The sequence below is a fragment of the Mustela lutreola genome, chromosome 2, assembly GCF_030435805.1.
Source record: "Mustela lutreola isolate mMusLut2 chromosome 2, mMusLut2.pri, whole genome shotgun sequence".
Lineage (NCBI taxonomy): Eukaryota > Metazoa > Chordata > Mammalia > Carnivora > Mustelidae > Mustela > Mustela lutreola.
This window is the reverse complement of record NC_081291.1, coordinates 3510876-3535180: the sequence shown is the minus strand read 5'-3', so window position 1 is coordinate 3535180 and position 24305 is coordinate 3510876. Positions and strand designations below refer to the sequence as shown.

Sequence of the window (24305 nt, the reverse complement as noted above, 5' to 3'; positions counted from 1 at the left end):
GAGGGACTGCTGGAGGAGCCCGGGAGCAGGCACACGCGCACAAGCAGCCCGCCGGCCACCACGCAGCTGCGTGGCATGAGCGAGGGGGCCCCGCACCAGACCGCTGCTTTTCCAGACCAAACACAGACTATAAGGCCTAGAGGAGGCTGTGACACAGTGCCAGGAGCCGGGAGCGAGACGGAAGAACGCGGCCACCCTCCCCGGCCTGCTGGAGTCCGCAGTCACACCTGGCAGCTCCGTGCTCACAACCCGGAAAAAAGAGAGTTTAAAGCAATGGCCTCCTGTGCGTCATTCACGAGGTGACCAGCCCCATAGCGGGGGCGGAGTTGGGGGTAGATCTGATTATGAGTGGGAAAGGAAATGGATATCAGACAGTGACGGCTTCCAGCACCCACCACACCCAGAGATGGAAACTCGCATAGAGAGGGCGACCCGGGAGCACGGGGCTGTCACCCCCCTGCCCCCACCCCTGCCCGCCCGGGGCCCAGCTCCCTCCCGCCCGGGGGCGCACACACGTACCGATGGCCAGCCGCTCCAGGCGCTTGCCGTGCTCCGGCGGGATGGCGTACCTGCGAGAGAAGGGAGGCCCGTCAGACGAGACAGCACATATGGCCGCCGTGCATCCGAGGGGCCCGGGGGCGACGGCCACAGCCTCAGAGCAGAACTGAACTGCAGCCGCCATGGGTGTTGTGAGAAGGGGTGAAGGGCGGCGGGAAGGTGGCAGGGCAGGAACCCAGAGCCAGCCACAGTCCGCGGCCTCCCTGATGGCCTCCCTGGACACCAGGCTGGACGCGCTCCCCGTTCAGCAGCGCTAAACCTCTATGAGGCTTAAAAAGGCAAACCTAAAAAAGTGAGCCCAGGATCGGAGCTGCAGGGGAGGGGCTGGAGGGCCCCCCACCCCCCACACCCCCCTGCACCCCTCAGCAGTCTCCTTGCCTCCCACGCCCCCAGCCTCAGGAGCCTCCCGGGAAGATGCTCAGGAGCGAGACACACTTCATTTGTCGCCGTTCCCCACGGTTTATTTGTACACATTTTACGTCTGAAAGATTCCTGAGGCCCCGTCAGAAATAAGAAAGATGGAAGGTGGACGTTTGCAAACAGATGAAGCCAGAGGGACCCCCCGCTGACGGCTGTGTGCGGAAGCTGGCGTGCCGGGATGGCAGGGCCTCTCTCCCGGGCGGGACAGCCTGGGCAGGCGGTGCCGAGCGGCCACCCCCAGCTGATGCGCCACCCCGGACTCGGAGGAAGACGTCCGTGTTCAAGCACCGGCGGGCAGAACTGGGGTGTGGGTCCTTAACGCTGAGCGCAGGCGTCTCTCTGTCCCAAGGAGGAAGGAACACAGTGAAGACTCCATCTCCACAGCCACTGCAGCACCCCAAGCCCCATCGGGGAGAAACTCCAGGGCCACGCTTCTCGCCCAGGGGGGATCCTGCCCCCACGGGTCTCAGGGCCGTGTCTGAGGACATCTGTGATTGTTATAACCACAGGACAAGGTGCTTCCAGTGCAGAGGGGGTGGGTCAGGGTGCTGCTCAGCCCCCACAGCGCCCGGGGACAGCCCGCAGACGACCCACCCCACGTCAACGGTGCTGAGGGGAGAGCCCCTGCGTCAGCACACCCCACGTTCTAGAACGAGTCCGATGGGGGGGCGTGTGGCACAGCACACCCTCCATCCTCCCTCTCCGTGCAGGAGGCAGGATAGAAGAGCCGGGGACCGGGAAGCCGGCCCAGACTCTGCAGCTGGCTCAGTCCATTCCAATCAAGAGGGTGATTAGTGCTTTTTAATAAAATAAAAGGGGGCAGGGGCAGGAGATAAGGCAGTCTCTAATCTACCAGGATAAAAATAATTAATTTCTGGGCACACCGCAGGGCCCCGGAGGAGACGGCCCAACACCTTCGATTCTGTGCTCACCGGAGAATTTTCCACCGTCTGAACAAAGACGAGGTGACTCTTCTTTAAACAGCTTTTTATCACTGACGTAAGGATGATAAAAGTTAATCCCAATCCCAAGCACCTTTGTGGGATTAACGTCCCCCCAAACAAGGAAATGAAACATTCCGGTCCTTGTGGGAAGATGCCGGAGGACGGGAGGAACTAATTTACGGCTCCAAGGCTGTGATGATTAATGCAATATCCCCGGTCTACAATGCTGCTTTCACTTAATTACCGCCTGTAATTGGGAGTTGTAAAGATAAGATTAATTGAATCTGGTGGATGTTAAAAGTTTAATACGTTGGAGCGCGGCTCCTCTGTTATCAGAAAGCGCAGGCCGCCGGACGCCAGGCCGGGCGCTCAGAAGAGCGGCCCCTGGAGGGTTACAAAGGGCGGCCGGACACAAAGCCAACAGCCGCAGGGCCTTCTGGGCTCCAACGGCCAAGGAAAAGCTGCCCTCCCGCCACGTGGAACAACCCGGAGATAGCCTCAGGGTGCCGAGAAGCCCTAGCACCGGCGACATGCCCCCCAGCCCACCCCCCGGGGCCTCGACAAGATGCAAGTCTCAGATCTCAGGGGAAGGCGAGCGGAACCAGGGCACGGGATCTCTCAACACACAACTCTGAGCGAGCCCAGGCCGCCTGCCCGGAGGGGGATCCGTGAAGGCTCCCTCTACCACTCCTTCCAAAGGCTTCGAGAAACTCCAGCCCACGGAGCCCTCTCTCCACGCCACGGCCCTCGGGGCGCCCTGGGAGGCCCCGCACAGTGGGGGCCCAGGTGAGCCTCCCAACAGGGCTGGACATTCCCCCCTGGAGAAAAGTCCCCCCGGCCCCATGGGGCCCCTACAGCAGACCTAGGTCTGCCCGGTCCCAGCCCCATCTTGCGTCCCACCACGGGCAGAGACGTCCCTGACTCTCGGCCCCCCTCTGGGGGAAAGAAGGGCCGTGTGGGTGGAGCCGTCTGCTCACCAGTCCCCGAGGCGGGAGCATCTGTCTGGCCATTAGCAAGCGAGTTCTTGGGAACATAAAACAGAGTCGGTTTTATTGGTCACCAACATGGGGGCAATTTATCTCGCTCCCCAGGAACTCCGCCCCCATCACAAGGTCAAATATCATGGCCAAACTCACTCCATTCGGCAGGCCGGCGCGCCCCTCTGGACACGCAGCTGCAGTTGCCGGCAGCAAAGCGCTCCTGCACGGCGTCCTCGGCCGGCCAGCCTCCCCGGCTGCTCTGGTCCAGTCCATTCTGGTGGCCAGCAGGCAGCTGCCCCGGCCTCTCTCCCCTCCCACTCAGCCCCAGAGCCCTCTCAGAACCTCCCTCCTCTGGTTCTCCCCATCCCTCTCAGCCAGTGTCAGGAAACCCCTCCGCCAAGGTTAGCCTTCAGCCCTGAGGCGGTCCTCTTGGTCCAACAGCCCAAGGCTTCCCCCAGGGCCAGCCAAGTCCCAGCCCCAGTTGGCACCAGACAGCTCCTCCCCCAGGCCCGGGCTGCCCCTGGCTGGCCCTCACTTCAGGACAGCCCGAGGGGCCCAAAGGGTCTGCAGCCCAGCACCCACGTCACGGTGGAACGGTCTGGAGAAGCCGGATAAGGACGTGGGCAGAGCGATCTCCAGAATGCGGTGAGCGTGAGAGGGCGAGCAAACCGGAGGCTTCCGAGAGCAGAACCAGAAATGGGGAGTGCAGGGGCGGGTGGGGAGGGGCGCGGAAGGCTGCAAGAGGAACGGGCACCCGTGAGGGCCGCTCAGACCCCTTGCTTGTGGCCGCCTGAGGGAAGCATGGGCTACGATCGGACATACGGTGTGTCCTGGTCCTGAGGTCGGCCGGGCAGGAGTCTGGAACGTTCTCCACGGTGTCCCGTTGGGGTCTTTATCTCTGTATTTCACCAGCCCTGCCCTTCGGCACATTCTCTCTGCTTCCGAACGCTCCACACCAAGTATATCCAGGCATCAGTAAACCGGAAAGTTCTGGCAAAGTTGGCACTGTCGGAACGGTTGCCCTGGCCACCTCCAGGTGACCCTGCAGGGCTGCAGCTGGACCCGACAGGCTCCATAACCCCGGGTTTAATGCCGTGGAATTGCCCAGCAGGCCGGGAGAGCCAGATTCAGGCGTCATTTGCCAGAAGCCCTTCTCAGAAAGGCAGTTGTCTGCAAGCGTCGGGGGTTTCAGGGAGAAAATAAAAACAGTTTTAGATTAGGAGTAACTACACGGAGGCAATGGGAGAGACCAGAGCCCCGGGCACCAGGCCCCTCAGGTGAAGATGTGTGGTGCGCCGTGGCTCAAAGACCACCACTGTCCAGCCATTTCCCAGTTAAAATGACCCGCCAACCAGCAGGAGCACGCGAGCTGACAGACCCGCACTCAGGCCCCGAGCTCCTGAACGAAGCGACACCCAGGTCTGGGAGGGACCAGAAGCACTGCTCCAGGAGGGCGGGCACCCCCCCCAGTCTTCCCCCCTCCCTCCTTTACACCTCGAGGCACTCGCAGGGCATGCATCCCCTCCAATCACGGCCACCCCAAGAAGGCAAAGTTGAAACCCTCAGACGTGCTGCAAGGCCTGGGTCCAGAGCAGAGCGCGATGACATCCGGGCCCCGACACACGGCAGGGGCCGACCCATCTATGAGGGCAGCCTGGAGGCCGGGGAGCTGTGCCATCCGGCCGGCCCTGACCTACACGTCTTAACACTGATGCCAGAGGGCACGAGGTCTCGCCGGCCCTGCGGAGGCCAGGCCTGAGTCTAAGCTGATGGCAGTCCCACCTTGGGGACACCGCGTGGCCCCAGAAGAAAGGAGGTCTCTGCCTGCACGCGTCCCAACAGACTCGGTGGGCCTGATAAAGATACTCCAGGGCTGATGGCGCTGGGCAGGTGGCGGGTGTCCAACCTGGCGACCAGGCAGCTTGCGGGCCGGACAGGGCTGGGTAATTAAAAGGAGAGGCGTCCTCCGCAGCCAAGGGACAGGCTGCTTCCGTTTTACTGACCCACTGGCCCGGGAAAGTCTTCCTGTCCGCCGCGGAGGATGCTATTAATAGTGTCATTTTCTTGGTGTTTTGTTTATTCCCCTGGAATGGCTTGATGGATGTGAATAATTATCAGACTATAAAAGCCAGCAAATGTGCTATTTTCTATCGCTCTAAATCATCAAACAAATAAAGTGTGAAACAGCATTTTTGAATATAATTTTCCCCTCTAATGGCTTAGAATTATTATCAAGAACAATGAAAATAAATAAGCAAATGCCTTCTGAGTTAAAAATTAAATGAGTGTGTCACGAAGAGGAACACAGACCATCTTGGAGAGCAGGGACCTGCTCCGGAGCCATTAGTTATGAAGACGATGAGCAGCAGGGCTCTGGGCCGTGCAGGCCCCCTCCAGCCAGAGGCATGAGTGCCCACGGCTGCCTGGCCGGTGTTGGGGGGAACAGGATGTCTTGGATGAGGGCACTGGGGTACCCTGTGAGCCCAGCTGACCCCCGAAAGCCACCCAGGATCCTGCATGTTGTTGTCCCACACAACCCCCACGGGGACAGCCACACGGAACAGCAGAAAGGCTGCTGGGGGGCCGGCCTCTGCCTCACCTCTCCTGGGCCACGGACGGGAGACACCAGAGGGACTGCTGACTCTCAGAGCAGCAAGGAAACCCACACTCATGGGACAAAGGACGAACAACGTTAGACTCCGCCAGAAGGAACCCCACCCACCGCACAGAGCCCAGGGACTGCTCCAGCCCGCCACCCCTCATCTCCTTGAACACGCTGGCTGCCGCAGGCTGCAGGGGCCCGTTCCAGGTGGACTCCAGGTCCCTTGCCAGGAGGGCAGCAGTTACTGCCACAGTAACAAGACTTGCTGGGGGTCAAGGCTCTCAACCCCCAACTGCCCTTCTCATGAGGTCCTGCAGCCCCCGCTGGGGCCCCCACGTGGAACCATCTTGCTGGGAGTCAGGACGTGCAACACTGTCTTTTTTTCTCCCCAAGACTCATGCACTCTCTGCCGATGACAGTCGCCCAGCCTGACAGCTTCTGCTGTATGAGGCTCCCGGCGACCAGGTGCCATGATGAGCAGCCTCATCTCCCCGGCCTTCCTCTCCGTTGAGGAACGTGTGCCAAGAGCGGGGGTCCAGCCAGGAGCCCTTTGGAAATGTCAGCTCAGCCTGATGCGTGTTGGAGGGTGAGGAAGTTAATTTCACAGTGTGTGCACAAGGCCTGGGCAGACAGGCCCCTGGCCGTTTAACACGCTGTAATTACGGAAACAGAAACAAGAAGGCAGAGGCTACTGGAAGTACTGAGACCATGTGTCGAGTAGGAGGCCACCTGGCACGAGCCGGCCACCCACGCCAAGCCCAAGAGGCCACGGCAGCTCCAAATGCCAGCAGCGCCGCCAGGGCCCCCATGTGCCGAGCATGCGGAAAAGCCATTACTGCTGCGATCCCCAAATATAAAGCCCCACCTCGGCCCACAGCCTGCACCTGCTCTCACCACACAGCGGCCGGACAGTTCCAGCACACAGAGCCATGGTCTGGGCGGGCCGAGCAGAATGACCCAGTCATGGAACGGGCCACCCCACAAGCCTCCACCATCTCTGAGCCAGTTAGTGGAGCACGAGGGCCCATAGAAACACAGTCACAAGTGGGCACCCCTCATCTGAGCCACAGCAACACATCAGGTGACTTCTGTGTCCAGCATTTCACGAATGGCAGGTAAGTTAAGCCTCAGTAAATCTATTAGCAACACCCCAGCCCCATGGACATGGGAGTGATGAGTTCATCCCTGCCCGAGTTTCTAGGCTCAGGGCCACAGATGCACTTGGCTCTTCAGTGTCTTCTGGGCCTTGAACCAAGGCATCCATTGGTTAACATGAGCTCTGTCAGAGGAACTAGAAACCTGCAGATAACCCCTCTGGAAAAGGCACCAGGCCCCGGTGGTTTTACTAAGAGCCCCACAAAACCTTCACACTAAAGGGCTGCACCCGCTTATGCACATTACTAACAGAAAAATCAAATGCTACTGAACTCCTTCTACAAATCTGGCATATTTTTGAATGAATGAATGAATGAACAGGAAACCCTGTCACCAACACCGGACAAAGACACACAAGAAAATGCTAGGGCAGTCTCTCACAGCTGCCAAGTCCTAAATTAAACCTTGGAAAAATCAGACAGTGAAGTGTATTACAAGACCAAGAAGGACTTGTAACCCTCAGGGTTGCAAAGACAGCCCAACAAACAAAACTCTGTGTAAGATTCCAAGCCATTCAGTATGAAAGCTCTTAGCCAACTAGGACTGGGAGGGACCTCCCATGATGAGAAAGGAGAGGCATTCTGGAAAGTTGGGAGCAAGGCAAGCTGCCCATTATCACAGCACTCCTCAGCACCATACTGAAGATGCTAGCCGCTGTCGCAGGCCAAGGAAAAAAGATAAGAGGACAGTAACGACTAGAAGGGAAGAGACAAACTCTTTCATGAACAACACAATGTTCGACTTGGGAAAGTGAAGAACAAGCTGGTAAATGAAAGAACGAAGCATCCCAGTAAGGGAGCAGGACAAACCACCGGCGCCAGGACAGCCCGACGTCCCTTGCGCCAGAAAGACGTTCACAGCAGGCCATGAAGCCCCCTAGGGCAGACTCCACCCTTGTCTGTGGCCCGGAAGCAGGAGCTGCTCCCCACCAAGGAGGTCAAACACAAGCCTGGGCATGGGCCCACTAATGACAGAATCGCAATCTGACCCAGGAGAGCCGACACACATCTCTGCAAAGCGGGCGCGGCCCAGTCACGCCACCATTCGTCACCTCTGAACAGAGCCCGAGACCCACAAACACGTTTCGGAATGCCCCCTCACCTGTGAGCCGGTCCCTTAGGAAATAAGGTAAGGGGACCAGCTCGTGACCTGACCTGAGGACCGACTAACTTCAAGACACAGGGTGGTGGGGGCTCTAAGCTGGGTGTGAGCCGGGGGGCTTTATCGTGATGGGTGGCGTGTGAAAGGCAATTAGTAATAGTCACGCAGGGTGGCCCGGGTCATCCGGGGCCGATGTCACCCCACACCCTGGTCGGGAGAAATAAAAGATGTTAGAAAAACCAGCCGACTGACTGACTTGCCTTTAAACCCCGAGGAAAGAGGTGCACAGACCTGCGGAGATGGACAGCCTGGGGGCGCCGTGCCCACGGGGGTGGGAGGAAGAGGAGCCATTACCAGCTCAGTCCACCCGGGAGGGGAGAGAGGACCTGGCCTGGGGACGGAGGGGACTCTGGGACCCTGTCCCAGCTACTCCAGACAGAACCCAGAGCGCATTTCCAAGTCTCTCGGGCCCAGGGATAGCCCCACATGGCTCTTGGTCACCGCTGCAGCGGGGAGCTCTGCCCGGACTGCACAGCCCCTCCCGGAGTGGGCGGCTAGAACGGTCTGACGGCAAATGGACGCCTGCCCAATTTCTATTGAGAAATCCCACCTTTTTTTTTTTTTTTTTGAGATTTTATGTACTTATTCGACAGAAAGAGAGGCAGCGAGAGTATAAACACAGGCAGGGGGAGTGGGAGAGGGAAAGCAGGCTTCCTACCAAGCAGGGAGCCCGATGCGGGGCTCGATCCCAGGACCCGGGGATCATGACCGGAGCCAAAGGCAGATGCTTAATGACTGAGCCTCCCAGGCGCCCAGAGAAATCCCATCTTAACTTCCAAGGAACCTCGTTCCACAGAGTCAGCCCCCCTCATTTGTCCCGGCGCTGGGGCCCCTTTATGCGCTGAACACAAACCTTGCTGTGGAGATAGGATCGGCCGAGGACCAGGGCGGCTGGTTCCCAGGAAAGAGCCTTATTGAGCCATGGCGGTTTTATCTTTAATGGATCGTTTTACGGGATAATAGGCGATGGAATTCGGTATCTGGCACAAGCAGTGTCAAGGATTTCAAATAATGACATTTCTATTGAAGCGCACGCAGGAAATAAACAGCAGAAACCGGGAGTCTCCGACGGGAGGCCCGCGCCGAGGATGCTGGACGAACGGGCCTCCTGCGCGGAGACAAGGGGAGGGCGTGGGCACGGGGGGCGGCCGAGGCCTCTCGCAGGGCCCTGGGCCCCACCTGCCCCGGCACCAGCCCACGGGAATGGGGGACGCGGGGGCTCCGGGCCTGGCTCACACGTGGCCAGCCCATGTTAACGAAGAGAGACACTTCACAAGGTGAGCGGTGCCGAGCCTGCCATTAAATGTTACCGACTTGGAGGCATCTGATCCCAAGCCCCGGGTTATTTTAGACCTGGGAATTATTTCTGTTACAGGACGGGACTGAAAACACCAAGTCACATGCGTGCTTGTTTTTGATGTTTTTAAAGCGGCGGGAGGGGGTGCCTTTGAGGCTTCCAAAGGCAGGCACTGAAGATGGGGCACCCAGGCCCACCGGCAAAGGGGGACCCGGAACCCCCAGTCTCCCCCTCGAAGAACTGACCTGAATTCCCACTCATAATGCGGGCCGGAGGTGGCCTCCCGTGGCGCGCACACCGCAGGGCCACAGGCCAGCTGCCCTGGCCCCCGAGCTCCTCGGGGCGGCATGTGCTAGAGCGGGGATGCCCCCCCGATGCACTGTGTTGAAACCTGCGTGCTGTGTGCACAGGCAGGAACAGGGACAGGTCTGAAGAGCATGGGAACTCGGAAGGGACGCGGCTGAAGATGGCAGTTCGCTGTGGTCTGCGGCCGAGGCATCGGAGAGGCCAGTGTCAGCCACCCCACGTCGCAGCGGCACGAGCCAGGGTCACAGCTACGAGCCAGGCAGGGCCGGGGAGGGGGATGAGAGCCCAGCCAGGAGGACATCTTCAACGTGGGGGGAGGCTCGGGTCTGCTAAGTGATTTCCCACGTCCTGGACACGTTGGCGTTCGTTGTCACACACAGCCACGGACGCCAAGGCCTACGGACCCTCATGTGGGCACACGCTGACAGGGAGGCCCCGTGTGTCTCTGACGTACCCTCTCACCTATAGGGCTGGCTCCGGGGAGCACACAGCTCACACCAGCCTTACAAACAGGCACCCCGGGGACTCCAGCTTCACACTAGGCTGAATCTCAGCATGCTGTCCAGGAGGCCAAGGCCATGGGCCACTCGGGGTCACTCCTGGGGTCAGGCCAGGCCTGGGCTAAGTCGGCCACACTCAGCATCAGGCCGGCGGGAGCGGACAGACCGGCCCTCCGGGGGGCCCGAGGGAGGGTGCCGACAGGTCCCATCCTGGCGAGCAGCTGGGCGGTGTCCCTCCGCTCCGTCTAAGGCCATGAGGCCTCCCTGCCTCCTGCTGCTGGGCCAGCGTGAAGGGGAAGCGCATTCCCAGCCAGGTTTTTAAGCCAAGTTGACAAAGCCTCGTGCTCTCTCCCCTCCCAGCTTTGCAGGCCTCTCCCTTCAGCCGATAGCAACCTCACTAGCAGGAGAGAAATTTGCCATGGAAACCAGACCCTGTATGCAGACCCCGAATCGCTGATGGCTCGTCTGCGGTACCAGGTGGGGGGCAGGGGGAGCGTCTCCTGGCCAGGCTGGCCTCGTCTCGGCACAGGGAGGAGCGGTCCCCGCCGCCAGCCGCAGACTCAGCAGCTCCTGATCCAAACACCGCTGCTGGGTTGGAGGACCCCAGGACAGGAACTCGTGCCCAGTGGTGACCTTTCCCACAGAGGAACCGACAGCTTCTTAGACAGCCGGTGAGAGAGAGGACTCGAGCTCCTCGCCTGGCCCTCCGGCCTGGGAGCAGGAGCTCGGGCGGTCCCACAGCCAAAACCCTGCATCTCTCAATTTACTCTGTGTGCGCATCACCACGCTTGGAACAGAGGACTCCAAAGTCTGGGGCCGTGGGCTCCTGCCAGACCAAGCCGGGGGGGCTATGTTTGCGAGCAGCAGGAAGAGCGAAGAGGAGGGCGCCCCGGGGAGAAGGGCACCGGCCTGACCTGCCGGCCCCAGGCCCCTAAATCGCCGCCCGCACCCGCCCTCCCCTCTTGCTGGAATGTGTCTGGGGGAAGAAACCACCCACCACCAACCTTCTAGTCCCACAGTCCCACCCCCCGGCCTGGCCGCCCTCCCCCCGGGCCCCTCTCCACGGACTGCCCAGCTCCGTCTCCTCCCACAGGCCTCAGTCCCATGGGCTTCCCTGACCTTGGCTGGGGCGTGCCAGCCACTGCCCAGCCCGGGCCTGCTCTGGAGTGCAGACCCACACCGTCACCTCCCGTCCTGACAGGGGGCATCCTCACCGGCATGGTTCATGCTGGACCCAGAGTGCACACTCCATCGGGACGTGAGCTGAGGCAAGAAACCCACTTTGCTCGGCACCTGCCCCTCCCCCACCCCCCACCCCCCACCTGTGGTTGGACAATGTGTGCCAGGCTCCCGGGCTGTAAGTGTGGTCATGTGACCAGGCACTTGCCACCAAGCGGGCAAGAGAAGCCTGGGTCGTGCCTCTTATGCCTGCCCATCAAAATTTCTGGAACACGTTCGCCCATCTTGCCCGACCTGGACACCCAGGGTGACCTCCGCTGAAGCCACATGCTTCAGACAGCAGAGCCTCTGCCAGCCTGGGTTCCCATCTCTGTCTCGTGCAGGAACCCACCAAACTCAGCGTTCAGTTTGGCGGGGCTTGATTCAGGGACCATTCTGGGGACCCCGTAAGAAAAGCATCCTGGCCCTCCCACACCTTCAAGTCCAAGCCACCTACCTGTGCCACCTGGGACAACCCTGCTGCCAAGGCTGACGGGCCACCCTCTCCCAATTCGAGGGGCAGCATGGAGCAGTGGCAGGGAAGATGGGCCAGACCCCAGACCCGCCACCCCCAAGCTCCGTGTTCCTGAACAGGTGTCCGGCCAGCCTGTGCCTCCCCTGAGCAGCGGGGAGGCGTGGAGCTGCACCAAGCACCCCCATGGTCCCCACTGTCAGGACTCCTCATTGCACCCCCGCGTGCAGTAATGGACCGCATACACGAGCACCAGGCAGAAACTCTAAAGCGGCGTGCGCAGCTGGCCCAATGCAGAAAAAGCCTGAACGCCCATCACCCAGGCACGGAGGAACAGATGGAAGCAGAGTCGTACCGCAGAAGACCCTACAGCCACGGAAACCAATGAACTCCAGCCACACCAAACAGGATGGACCTTCCTCCCCAGCTCCTGGCAGAAACGCAGAGTAAGGATGTGTCTATCTGTACGGCGCTCAGACCCACACACCATCCAGCCACGCGGCCTGGGTCCACAGACACACGCAGGAGAAGGATCCAGAGAAGCAGCGATGCAAGCCCCATCAAGTCAGGAGGAGGAGAGGCAGAAGGATGGCTGTTAGCTCTGGGCAGGGAGGAGCCCTCGGTGGGCAGTAGGGGGAAGGGGGTTCGTTTCCCAGCACTGTCGGGGTTACGCGGGGGTGACCGTGGTCATCCGATAAATGGTACATAAAGATCTATCTTTGCAGGCTGGACGTGTTTTGTGCATTCTTTGCACCACACTACAGTTCGCCACGTAGGCGATATGACAGACATGGTTCTCAGATGCCCGAGACGCCCACGCCTAGCCCCTGCTCACAGGGACTCTAGTGTTCCCGTGGTACTGCTGTGAGGGGTTTTTGCTATTATAACTAAGTTCCCACCTCAGGAGACCCTGATACAGGGAAACTACCCTGGGTGGGCCTGACCTAAGCAGGTAAGGGGCCCTTCTTCATGTCCAAGGTACCAGTGGGAGGGGATCCCGGGCCGGCCTAAGGTTGGAGGGAGACACACGGCAAGCCCTGAGTGACCTCCAGATGCCGACAGGAGCCCAGGGCTGGCAACCAGCAAGGATGCGGGGCCTTGTTCCTACCACTGAAAGGAACAGAACTCCGCCAACAACCTAGACGATCCCAGGGTGCACCTTCCCCAGGGCCCAGCGGCACCTCCATGCCAGCCTTTGAGAGCTTCAACTGAGGCGCTAGCGGGTCCATGCCTCAGTTCTGAGCTACAGAACCTGAAGCAAAGAAAGACAGGCTACACGCCCGCTGCCTGGTCACGCAGCAAGCAAACACCAGCCGCCTCCACGCGAGGTCAGGGGAAAAGAAACACATCAAAAATCCCCACCCGGAGGGGCGCCAGGATGCTCACATCTGCCACCACGGGCACTGGGCGCAGGCTGCTCTATTCGCAGCTCTCTTCCCCTTCCCGATTTGTTTTTTGCTTTTTTTTATTTGTTCTTTGTTTTTTTTTTCAGCATACACTTCAAACAGAATAACACGGAAACTGGGAAGAGTGACTAAGCACGGGTGACACCTGATGGCCCACCTCAGCCAGGGGACCGAGGCAAAGTCTGCAGCGACAAGCTGTCCCCCAAGATGGCGTCAGGAGAAGGACACCTGCCTGGGAGGTCTTCCTCCCCAAGCCCATCCCCCCCAGCCCATCCATTCCTACCAAACCCCTGCCCTGTCCCCCGCGCCAACCATCAAGGGGCACCCAAAACCAGGGAAGTCTGAGAACTGGTCCCAGCCTGGAGGAGCCCAAGGAGACGTGACGACTCTGTTGTCACGTGGGAGCCTGGGACAGGGTCCTGGGACAGAAAAGGGACACTGGGGGAAACTGAGGAAATCGGAATAAATAGAGGACTTTGCTTATGGAGAGTGTAGCAACACGGGTCTGTTAACTGCAACAGGGTCCCAGCCCGATGGGGGAGCCCAGCAGGGACTCGATGGGGGTGATGGGGTCGCCTGGACCAGCTCCTCCGCAGCGCCATAAAACTAAAACAGTTCTAAACACCAAAGCCTCTTTTCATGAAAAGAGCATGCCGCCAAAACGGTGGGTAGAGGGACCCGGGACAACCACGGGAGGCACGAGGAGAGCGCCCCACAGCCCAGTGTTTGCCTGGGGTGCGTTGCGACACCCAGACCCCGATTCCTAGACCCACCGCCCTCCCCCAGCGCCTCCCCAACCCCCCTGCCGTGCGGCTGCCCACCGTACGGGCTCCTGGCGAGGTGTCAGGCCACCCGCGATGCCAGAAGAAGCCCCACTCCCTCTCCCTGGCTTCTTGAGAAAAGCATATGGCGAGATTTTTCCTTAGCAGAAGGCTGACCTTCCTCTGCTTAGCATGATGTTAAAATCACTTTGCATTCCCTGAACAAACACCGACCGCCAGCAGGCCGCAGGAGGCGAGGAGCCAGCCCACAGGCACGGATCCCACCACCCGCCGTGTGAAGCCCCGGGGGGGGGCAGCACCCCAAAACACGCCAGGTTTCCGGGGTCCTCTGATCCCCGCCAAGTGGCACCCAGCCCATGCTCTCACGTGGCACGCGGTGTTGCCAGAACAGTGCCAGGCGATCAGACTTTGGGCGTGTGACACCGGAAGAAAGGAAGCAGACACACGGGGTGGTCTGAAACGCGCAGTGCAAGGCGCCACGCCGTGCAGACTTCTCCAGAATGGCCTGTCATACTCACTGTGGTGACTAACGACACCGTCCCACTCTCTCAGTCCAGTGACACCTGATGCCCGGCTTGCGACGCGAAGGTGTTGCCGGCATCAGGAGTTCATTCTCCAGGGCTGAAATCAGCTTTCATATTTTGCTCTACACGCTCCCGACAAGCAGGATGTCTGTGGTTCTGATCCAGACGCTGGGCCGAGGGCTCTGGGAAACCCAGGAAAAAACCCGGGGGGCCGACCCGGCGATCATTCCCACAAGTTCCCTGCATGGCCCCCGACACTTACTCCTGTCCCCTGGAAGGGGACACTGGGCACACAGGTCAGGCACACTGGAACAAAGGACATTCAGCTCTGCAGCCGCAGTCCCTGTCCCAAGAGGAGACTCTGCAAGAGGAACAGAGAAGACACTCCCTGCCCACCCACGGCCCCGCGCACCCAGCAAGGGAAGCCGAGTGCCACAGCGGGTCCCTCCGCAGGCAGCTGAGGTACCCAGCCAGAACCAGCAGGCTGGGCAACTGGGCCTCAGTGGGTCTAGCTCAGCACTCTGAGGGCCTTGTCTGGCCATTTGGGACAGTGGCCATCTTCCTGCAGAAGGGGGCTGGGCCCCACCAGGAAACTCTACCCGTGGCATGTTTGGGGCAAGACTGGACTCTGGCTGGGACTGTAGGGCTGGGCCACTCTGCAGACCGATGTCGCATGCTTCAGAGTGGTCACGGGGCCCGGAGAGCAGGACTCCATGGCCCGGCACACTGACTCACACACCGAGTGATCCATCTCGCCACCTTCTCTGTCCCTTTTTAATCATGGGGTTCTGACACCTCCTGCCTCAGTGAGAGTCTGCTCTCGGAGAGCTTCCTGCTCAGCTGTTCCTTCCACTCCTTCTGTTGCTGTTTCCGCCGCCTCCGCGCAGGACCCGGGGTTGAGGCTAGCATGGCCCGGCCGGGTTCCCCAGCTTTGCTAACAAGGCCCAGATGGACAGCTTCCCTTCCGGCAGCCTGGTGGGTCTTTCGCGCCCAGCCTCCCCAGGCGCGGCGGTCACACTGAGCCATCATAGGGCTCTGTCCCCAGATGCCCAAATGGGGCTTTGGCCCGGAGAAGGGGGGAGGAGGGAGAGTTTCGATTTCCCTCCTGCATCTTACGCGAGTGACAAGACACAGTGCAGGAAAGCTGAGTTATTAAAACCAATCTGTGAAGCTGTCTCCATCCACATCCGCCGCTAGCCGAGCCCTCCCTGACACCACAGGGCCTCTCCAGTCGCTGGGAGGAGTTACTATGGTTGCCAGATGATGGGCTCTGCCTGAGTCAAAGAATGGGGACCCCTGGTCCCCACTGAGCCAGGCTCAGAAGCCGTGAAGTCCCCAAGCCTTCTCCAGGTTCCGTCCACCCCGGGACTTCTCAGTCCCAAGCTCCCTGGGCACTAAGCAGAGGCCCTCAAGGTGGTCAAGCAGCGCCCCCTGCAGTCAGGCCTGGGGAGCCTGCTTTGGACACCAAGGAGAAGGCAGGGAGGCAGGCCCAGAGGCAGGGAAGCAAGGCGGAAGGCAGGCAGGGAGGGAGAGAGGGAGGCAGGGGGAGGCAGGGAGGGAGAGCGGCAGGTGCCTATCCTCTGGGAAGAAGCCAAGCTGGGAAGTGGGCTGCGGTCGGGCCTGCAGGGAGGCAGACACACAGCCAAGGGGCAAGGGAGACGCCCAGCAGCCCCCCTCCCCAGAGGAGCCCTGCTCTGCGCCCCCCCCGCCCCCCGGCAACAGACCCGCAATCCTGGGCCCAGCGTGTGCAGCCTCTCTCCCACGCTGCATCGAGAGCAGGGAACAGGGAGCCGACCAGCGTCTGTACCCGCGGCACCCTTCCTCCTCATGCCCCACAGCAGGGAGTACGCGTCCTCAAACCACACGCGTGCCCACACGCGTGCACACGTGCACACACACGTGCACACTCACATACACGCGCACACACAGGCCCCCGGAGCAGCACGTGCAGAGACGGCTGTGCCCACTGGGAGTCAAGCTTCCCGGCAACAGAAGAAAGGCCGCCCTGTCCCTCTCCCGTGAAACTCCCCTGAGGGAAAAATCCTGCGAGAAAACTCTAGGTGCAGCCACATCAAAAGGAAAAATTCTCAGCGCTCCCCGGTGCCCAGGCTCACTTGGGCTTCTTAAAGGGCAGAGAAGCGAAGCTCCGGCACCATCGCCCTCACCGCCACCCTGTCCCCGGACTCTGCTTGCAAGGCTCCTTTCCTGGTGCCCGGGACACTGCACGAGCCCACGGGCAGGGAGGCTCCATGCCCTCCGTAGGAACAGGCTTCCTCCCGGAGGCTCCCCCAGCCCCCACGCGGGACGCCTGCGCGAGTGAAGCACGTGCACTGCACACGTGGGGCAGGTGTGCGTGCGGGCACACGTGCGGGTCTGAGGACGTGCTCCCTGCCGGGAGGACCTGAGAGATGCATCCCAGGCCAACAGAAGCAGGCGGGCAGGGAAGGCTGGGGAAGCCTTGAGAACACAGCCAGAGACAACTCACAGCTCCGGGACCAGGGGATGCTGCTGAGTCACGGGCCTGACGGCCAGGGTCAGGGCCCAGACGAATGCCCTGCAGGGAACACTGGCTACCCCCCCCACCCCAGGGGCCCTCAGGAGACCCCTGGGAGGCCTGTCCTCCCCCCACTCTCCCTCTCCCACCCCATCCCCTGCCCCACCCCCCGCTGGGCACAAGGAAGCCACAGAGAGAACGGGAACACCGTGTTCGGTCTGGATCTGAGCAAGACGCCATGCCAGGTGGGGGTGCCGTTCCCATCAGCCTACAGCCCCCCACGGCACGCTCACGAGGCCTGGGGCCCACCGTGGCTACAGCGTGCGGGGAAGGACTGCGGCTGGCGGCCGTCCTGGGGCGGCTGTGGGACATCGCCTCCAGCTCAGTGAGCACCAGGGGCTCTGGGAGGGCCTGGGAGGGCGGGTGGTCCACCGCCCCCAAGCACTTCCCAGAAGGCCCAGCTGTTTGAACCGGGGTGGAATCCCACAGCCCTCCCCACCGGCCTAGCGGGCCGCCCTCCCGGCCTCACTGGCCCCAGGAAGGCCAGGGAGCGGCTGAGCTGCAGCAGCAGGTCTATTTTAAATCCCCATCTCAAAAGGGATTTTGAAGCACTCAAATGCTTCAGATATTCTTAGCCTTTGCTGCCTGAGAGCACCGCCCAGTGCCGGCCTTCTGAAGCGATTCCATGTTCTCATGGACGCCCGGCTGTTCACGCCACTGTGACACACAAATCACGCTCCCAAAGTAGCAACAGACCCAGGAAGGCCCCATAAAACGCTGTAAACCTGAGGACGTCGACACTTAAAAAAAAAACAACGCTACCGAAATACTCGGAAATGGTTGCAATTAAGCTGCTGCAGACGCCGGAGGAACGAGCAATCAGGGAGACGTGCTTGAGTATGATGGGGGGGCAGTTGCGCAGGCCCCAGGGCCCCAGACAAGGGCCAGGAGCAGGGGCGCCACCCAGCGGCCCCCTGAACCACCAGCCCAGGGACCAGAGGGGCCACACCCACCCCCAGGCTCTGGTGGCGGGGGCACCCAGAGGGGTCTCAGCCCCAAGGACCAGTTCCCACGACATGGCACTGGCCCTCTAGGACCCAGATAGGCACGGAGTCCCCTCTCTGCGCCAAGCCAGGTCCCTGTTGGGGGCTAGGGACCCGGGGGTGGGCGGGGGAGACCGAGGGCCCTGCCCTCCCAGGGTCCACTATCGGACAAGGAGATGCGCCAAGGTCACACGTAGCCAGTACAACATCTTGGGCCCCCACCTGGGTCCTGGGGAGAGGGTGCCTGAGCTAAGCCGCTGGGGTGGGGGGGCAAGAAGCCTACATAGAGGAGCCTCTTCCCACTGGCCACACTCTGTTAGCACGAGGCACCACGTGTGTGTGATGCCCTCCCCCTTCAAGACCAGAAACCAAGACCAAGTTCAAGCTGCCTTCCAGAACATTCTTTCCCTCAGATGAACCGCTGCTGTGCCCGATGCCAGCCTTGCCGACTGCTGCCCCAGGGCTCTCAGGAGTGAGTGGGAGTGAAGGGGCGGAAGCGGGGGTGGGTAGACAGGAGGGGACGGGGTGCTGTGGCTGCAGCCTCAACCCCAAGCCACCAGAGGTCGGAGGCGAGCGCAGAGCAGTCAGTCCTGCCCGTTAGCCGCCCCACCAGCCGGGGGCTGCTACCCTTCATGTTCCTAGTGCCCTCTCCCTCACCTCTCTGGACTCTCCAGGCCACTTCCCAAGTGACCCTCTCTGTGACCGTCGCTGCCCATCACAAGCTCACACTTCGCCCCAAGCCGCCCGAGGCCAGCGCATCCTCAGGCAGGGCCACCAGCTAAAGCTGAACCTGCCATTGGCTGACACGAGCCAGCATTCAGCTGGGGCTCCTTTCGTGTGTTCTAAGGAAAAGGTGGGTTTTCTCCCTTTCCGATCCCTCTGGCCAGCAGACCCAAGCCAAAACACGGGCGTCCGCAGTGGGGGAGCCCCACCGGGGCAATCTTCACTCTCCTCCTGCTGCCTCTCCCAGGGAGCCTCTGGGGCCATCACTGCTGGGATCCAGGAGTCCACGGAAAGGATGGAAGAACCTGGGAAATTTCCACGGCGCAGGCGGCACAGCCAGTGCTGAAGGGTGGGGGCGCCATCTAGTGGTGCTCGGGGGAGCCGCGTGGGGCTGGGATCAGAAACTGGTGCCAGAGCAGAGAGACAGCCCCTGCCCTCCAGCCCCGCCCCGGGGGTGGAGGGGGCAGCACTAGGAACCACCCAGACCAGTGAGCGGGGACCGCAGCGCACACCACTCAGACATCACAGATGACCGCACACTTACACATATACACGCCCACACATGCTCAGACATACACACGTGAACTCACACCTTCACACACAAGCACGTATGCACAGACACACACTCTCTCGTGCACACATACGCACACTCACACATTCACACGTACTCTCACAATCACATGCAAACACACACACTGCACACACCCCAGCCTGTGGACCAGAAGGCTCTCTGGCGGTGCTCAGCCTGCCCCGGCCCACAGGGAGGAAACAAAACGCTGGGAGCCGGCAAGCAGAGCCCCCAGGGAAGGGGCACAAGTATCTCACCCCGCCAGCTGCACCACCAGGCCCTGCTCACCGCTGCAGGGTTGGGCCGGAGCACAGCCCTTCCCCACGCCTGGACTAGCGCCTCACGGTCTTGCAGCCTGACCCTGCCATCAAGACGAGGGGAGGGGACGGGGTAACCGAGCTGTTGTTGGGCCCTCCTGGGCAGCCCTGGGGTGACACTGCCTACCAGAACGCACCTCCACCCACGGGCTCAGGACCACACAGGGTGTGAGACTTGGGCCTTCCTGCAATGGGCATCACCAACCCCATCGATCTCTCTCCAAATGCCTCCTACAAGGTAAGTACCCCCCAGCCAGAGGCCACGATGATCCAGAGCTGCAGCAAAGCCACAGAGACAAGTGAACTGCCAGCAAGAAGCGCTCGGAATCCTACCAGGATCCCAGCATACGCACAAAGTTAACGATACAGTGCAACGCCAAGGTCAGAGGGCCCCTGGCCTGCAGGACGGCGGCCCCAAAGATGCCTTCGGCTTCACCACCAGAATTTGTTAACAATGTCACCTCACGCAGTAAAGGGACTCTGTGGGCGGGATGAAGTCAAGGCCCCCAAGTGGGGGTGACCCTGGGGTCCTGGTGGGCCCAGCGTCCTCAAGAGGCCCTCATGAGTGGGAGGCAGAGGGTGGGCGTCTCGGAGATGGGCAGACCCTGCGCTGCTGGAGGTGAGGATGGGCGGGGGTGGGGGGGTGGGAGGGGGGAGACCCAGGCCAGCAAGAGGCAGGAGCCAGGTCTCCCCTGAAGCCTCTGGAAGGAACTGGCCCTGCTCAGGCCTGCGTTTAGCCCAATGCAACCTGAGTCAGACTCCTGACCTCCAGCAACGTCAGGGACCATGTGTGTTGTGGTAAGCCTCCAGGTGTGTGGTCACTCATTAGGCAGCCTCTGCCACGTTCATCCCCAATGCTTCCGCAGCCCTCCCTGTCAGACCAGGAGCCCCCTGCAGGAGAGCAGGGCCAGGATCCCACTGCGGCCACCTCAGAGGGGAGCCAAGGGTGGTCCTATAGCCAACGCCAGGACAGGGAGGCATGTCCTCCCCCCTGGCCTGGGCCTCCTGCTGGCTTCTGAGCCCTCTGCTCAGAGGGCCTGCTTCCACCCTCCCTTAGCCAAGGGCTCTAGGAGGTCCCAGTGACTTCCAGGGACCTGGAGATGGCCTTCCCCCATGCCTGTGGGCACAGGCTCCGCAGCGTGAGGGGCCAGCTTGGGTACCCGACTAAGCTGGGTCCTCTCCACCCCCACCCCCACCCCACCCCCTCCACATGCGGAGGCACTCGGCTGAGCTCCAGAGGCCACGGGCTGCTCCTGGGGCCCCTGCTCCCCCTCCCACTCCCTCTGGGCGATGATCACTGTAACAGAACCTTCTAAGACAGCTGGGAAAAGGAAAGGAGATGTAAAGGACCAGCGGCGACATCTCTGCTGGGAACCGCAGGGAACAGAGGCGGTCTCACACAGAAGGCGGCACACGGCAGTCCCGCCAGTGGAAGGCGGATGCTCAGCTCCCAGAATCCAGAACACAGATGGCGCTGGATGTTCCACCTGGCCTGCAGGGCCCGTCGCTCACAGGATGGCCTTCCTTCAGGCCACCCTGCCAGCAGGGGGCTACTAATGCCCCCCGCCCCCCCAAGCTAGAGGCCAGAGGGGCAGGGAGGGGGAGGTGATGCGGGGAGGCTCAGGGCTCACAGCCAACCACTCCCCGGGGCCCACAGCCCCAGGGAGCAGCCCCAGCACCACAGACATGCCGCAGACACCGCCCCCACAGAGGCGAACCGTGAGCTCCAGGGAGCAGGAAGCTCACTTCTGGGGACGTGTGCCCCCTGATCCCCCACCGAGGCTGCCCCTGAAGCCAACGGGGCTGGACCAATGGGTCACAAGCTGCTGGAGCCCTTCGACTTGGGCCTGCCCGGCCACAGGCCTGAGCCTGTCCCCAGGAGCCCCCAGAAGGCGCCCCCTCACCCGTGTAGCCCCCCGGAGTGCATGGGCAGCGCCCCCGCCGCGGCCTGGCTGCCGGCCGGCCACTCACCAGGACTTGGGCTCCCCGAAGTGCAGGTAGTTGATGCTGTACAGGTCCATGTCCTCCGTGTGCCAGGCAAAGGTGGTCTTCCACATGCCGAAGTACAGGTAGGGGGTGTTGACGCCCTCGATGATGGTGCCACACTCACGCTCCACCATGTCCAGGATGGTCCGCAGGCTCCCAATGTTCCACTGGGCCACATCCTGCAGGGCAGCGAGCACATGGTTGGTGGCGGCCCATCCCCGGGGGCCCGGCAGGAGCACAGGAAGCCTACAAGGTGGCCTGCGCGGAGGGCCCGAGAGGTCGCGGCCAGCCCCAACCCGGCCCACGTCGCAGCCCCACCTGCCGCGGGGTCTAAACCCCACTGGGGGCTCCTCCCACCTGAGACACCAGCCCCTTGGCCTGGGCCACGTAGGGCTCCCTCCGGATGCCACGCCGAGCTAGGCCTTCGTCACAGGCAGTGAAGGCCATGCTGGGAAGGCTGAGGTTTGGTTGTGAGTAATTAACGCGCCTCAGAGCCAATGACATGGAAGGAGAAAGAGGACCGTGGAGTGGGGCGAGCTCAGCAAAGGGGCCAGACCGGCCCTCGGGCACTTTCTGCCAGAGGAGACAGGCATGGCTTTCAGAACCAGGCAAACCAGGCCAGAACCCCTGCCCACCCGACTCATCTATTCCTCATGCCCAGACAGGTCCCATCTTGCCATGAGAGCTCATAAGATCCACATCGTTCTGTTTCCAGTCCCTGGAGAGCCCCCCAAGCCTGAGGAGACACTGAGCGAGCGTCCGCCTTCTCTCCACCCCAAGCCCACCCTGCGCCACACCCAGCTCGGGCCCTTCCCGTTACAGGTTCTGGAACAAGCGGCTGGTCCTGGCAAGGTGAGCCCCAGGCAGAAGCCAGGAACCCCAACACAGACTCAGAAGCACTCGAGGAAAACAAAAAGAGAAATCAGGTTTCACCCAATTAAAAATCTCTATGCTTTAAAAAAAAACAAAACCCACCATCAGTAACGTGAAAAAGAGGGGCGCCTGGGTGGCTCAGTGGGTTGAAGCCTCTGCCTTCGGCTCAGGTCATGGTCTCAGGGTCCTGGGATCAAGCCCCGCATCGGGCTCTCTGCTCAGGGGGGAACCTGCCTCCTCCTCTCTCTCTCTCTGCCTGCCTCTCTGCCTGCCTGTGATCTCTGTCTCTGTCAAATAATTAAAAAAAAAAAAAAAAAAAAAGGTGGAAAAAAAAAAAAACCCACAGAAGAGGAGAAAATATACGTGAGTCACCCATCAGGTCAGAGACTCGTGTCCTCTCCAAAGGTCTCATAACTACAGTAGGAACAATTAACCTGATTAAAAAGAAGGCAAAGAGCCACGCGGACGTTTCTCCACAAAGCAAGCGCAGCCGGTTTACCAGCAGGTGCAAAGAGGCTCGACGTCGTTAACTCCCAGGCAGGCTCAGGTCAAAACTGCAGGGCGGACACGACGTCACACGTGCGGGGACGTGCAGGGGCGAAGAGAAAGACGGTGACAAGCGTCGGGGAGGACGCGGAAGAAACTGAGCCCTCGGAGGCGCCCTGCTGCTGGGGACAGGAAACAGGGCGCGCTCCGGGGGAGGACACAGGCCATTCCTTGGAAGGTAAATGTGGACTTAGCACAGGAGGACCCAGTTGATGGCCTGGGGACGTGCCCGAGAGCAATGACAACATCCGTCCGCACGGAGACTTGCGTCCGCACGTTCACAGCCATGCGACTCGCCACGGCCAGAGAGTGGAAACGACCCAAGTGAATGGACAGCACACGTGTCCAGCACGCATGGGCAGGTCACTGGGCCGCAGACAGGAGGGAGGCGCCCCTGTGTGCTGCCCTGGGGACAGACCCTGAGCCCACAGCACTCAGGGAGGGACCCAGACACAGAAGGCCACACAGGGTGTGAGTCCACGTGTGACATGCCCAGACCAGGCTCATCCACAGACGGGAAAGAGGCTCATGGGTGCTGGGACCCATGGGGGGACAGGGAGTGACTGCTGATGAGAAAGGGTTTCTTTGGGAGCTCACAGAATGTTCTGGAATTGATTGTGGTGATGGCCGTACAACTCAGTGAAATACAGTAGAAAGTACTGAACTATAAGCTCTACGTGGGGGAACTGGGTGGTGTGTAAACTACATCTCAATTATGCTTCCTTTGAAAAAGACAAAGTAGGTCAGACAACGGACAGAGGAGCAACCGATCCCCACGGGCACTAACTTAGTTGAACTCCGTGGACAAGAACGGCCCTTCGGACAAACAGGCATGTGACTTCCCCGCTCGTCCTAAGGCAACACAGAAACCTCAGCTCTTCTAACCCGGCAGCTGTTGGGATCAGAATCCCTTCCTGGAAGTCATGATTCCGAGTCGGGAAGTCGAACCGCAGGCCCTCACGGGGCTGCCCAGTGCCAGCCCGCGAGCACCAGAGCTTCATCCCAGCTGTGGCCGCATGGGGAGCGCCAACGACTGGGACTGTACACGAACAGCGGGACGGGGACGGGGACAAGGCTCCCGGCCACTGAGCCCTGAGGTCTCCCCGGGGCAAGGAGGAGGCCGGAAGGTCACAAACATCAAGCATGGGGCTTCCGCAGAGCCCCCAGGAAAATCGTTTTCCTCATGCTCTCACAGAGCAGGGGGCACAGCACCCAGGGCCCCCCCCACTGCTGGCCTCCTGCCAGAGCCCTTCAGGGAGTTGCCCTGAGCCTGGCTGGAATGGGGCGGGAGGTGAGGCCTGATCTAGGGCTGCTGCGACGGGTCCCTCCGGTCCTTGGCGGCCTGACATGGGAAAAAGGGCTTGGGCGGCTGGGCCCCTCTTGTGGGGTCGGGCAGCCCTTGAGGCCAGCAGAGGAATAGGGAGCAGTGG

The 24305-nt window shown here is 61.1% G+C and overlaps 1 protein-coding gene across 6 annotated transcripts in view; it reads right to left on the bottom strand.

The window, feature by feature from the left end:
• KDM4B (lysine demethylase 4B) overlaps positions 1–24305 on the bottom strand; it is a 130002-nt gene that overhangs the window by 53066 nt on the left and 52631 nt on the right. For all 6 annotated transcript variants that reach the window (XM_059159572.1, XM_059159568.1, XM_059159569.1 and 3 more), the window contains 2 exons: positions 21442–21635; positions 520–569 (listed from right to left, as the gene is read on the bottom strand). In XM_059159572.1, coding sequence (XP_059015555.1) covers positions 520–569; positions 21442–21635 — 244 coding nt within the window. The remainder of the gene's footprint in view (positions 1–519; positions 570–21441; positions 21636–24305) is intronic.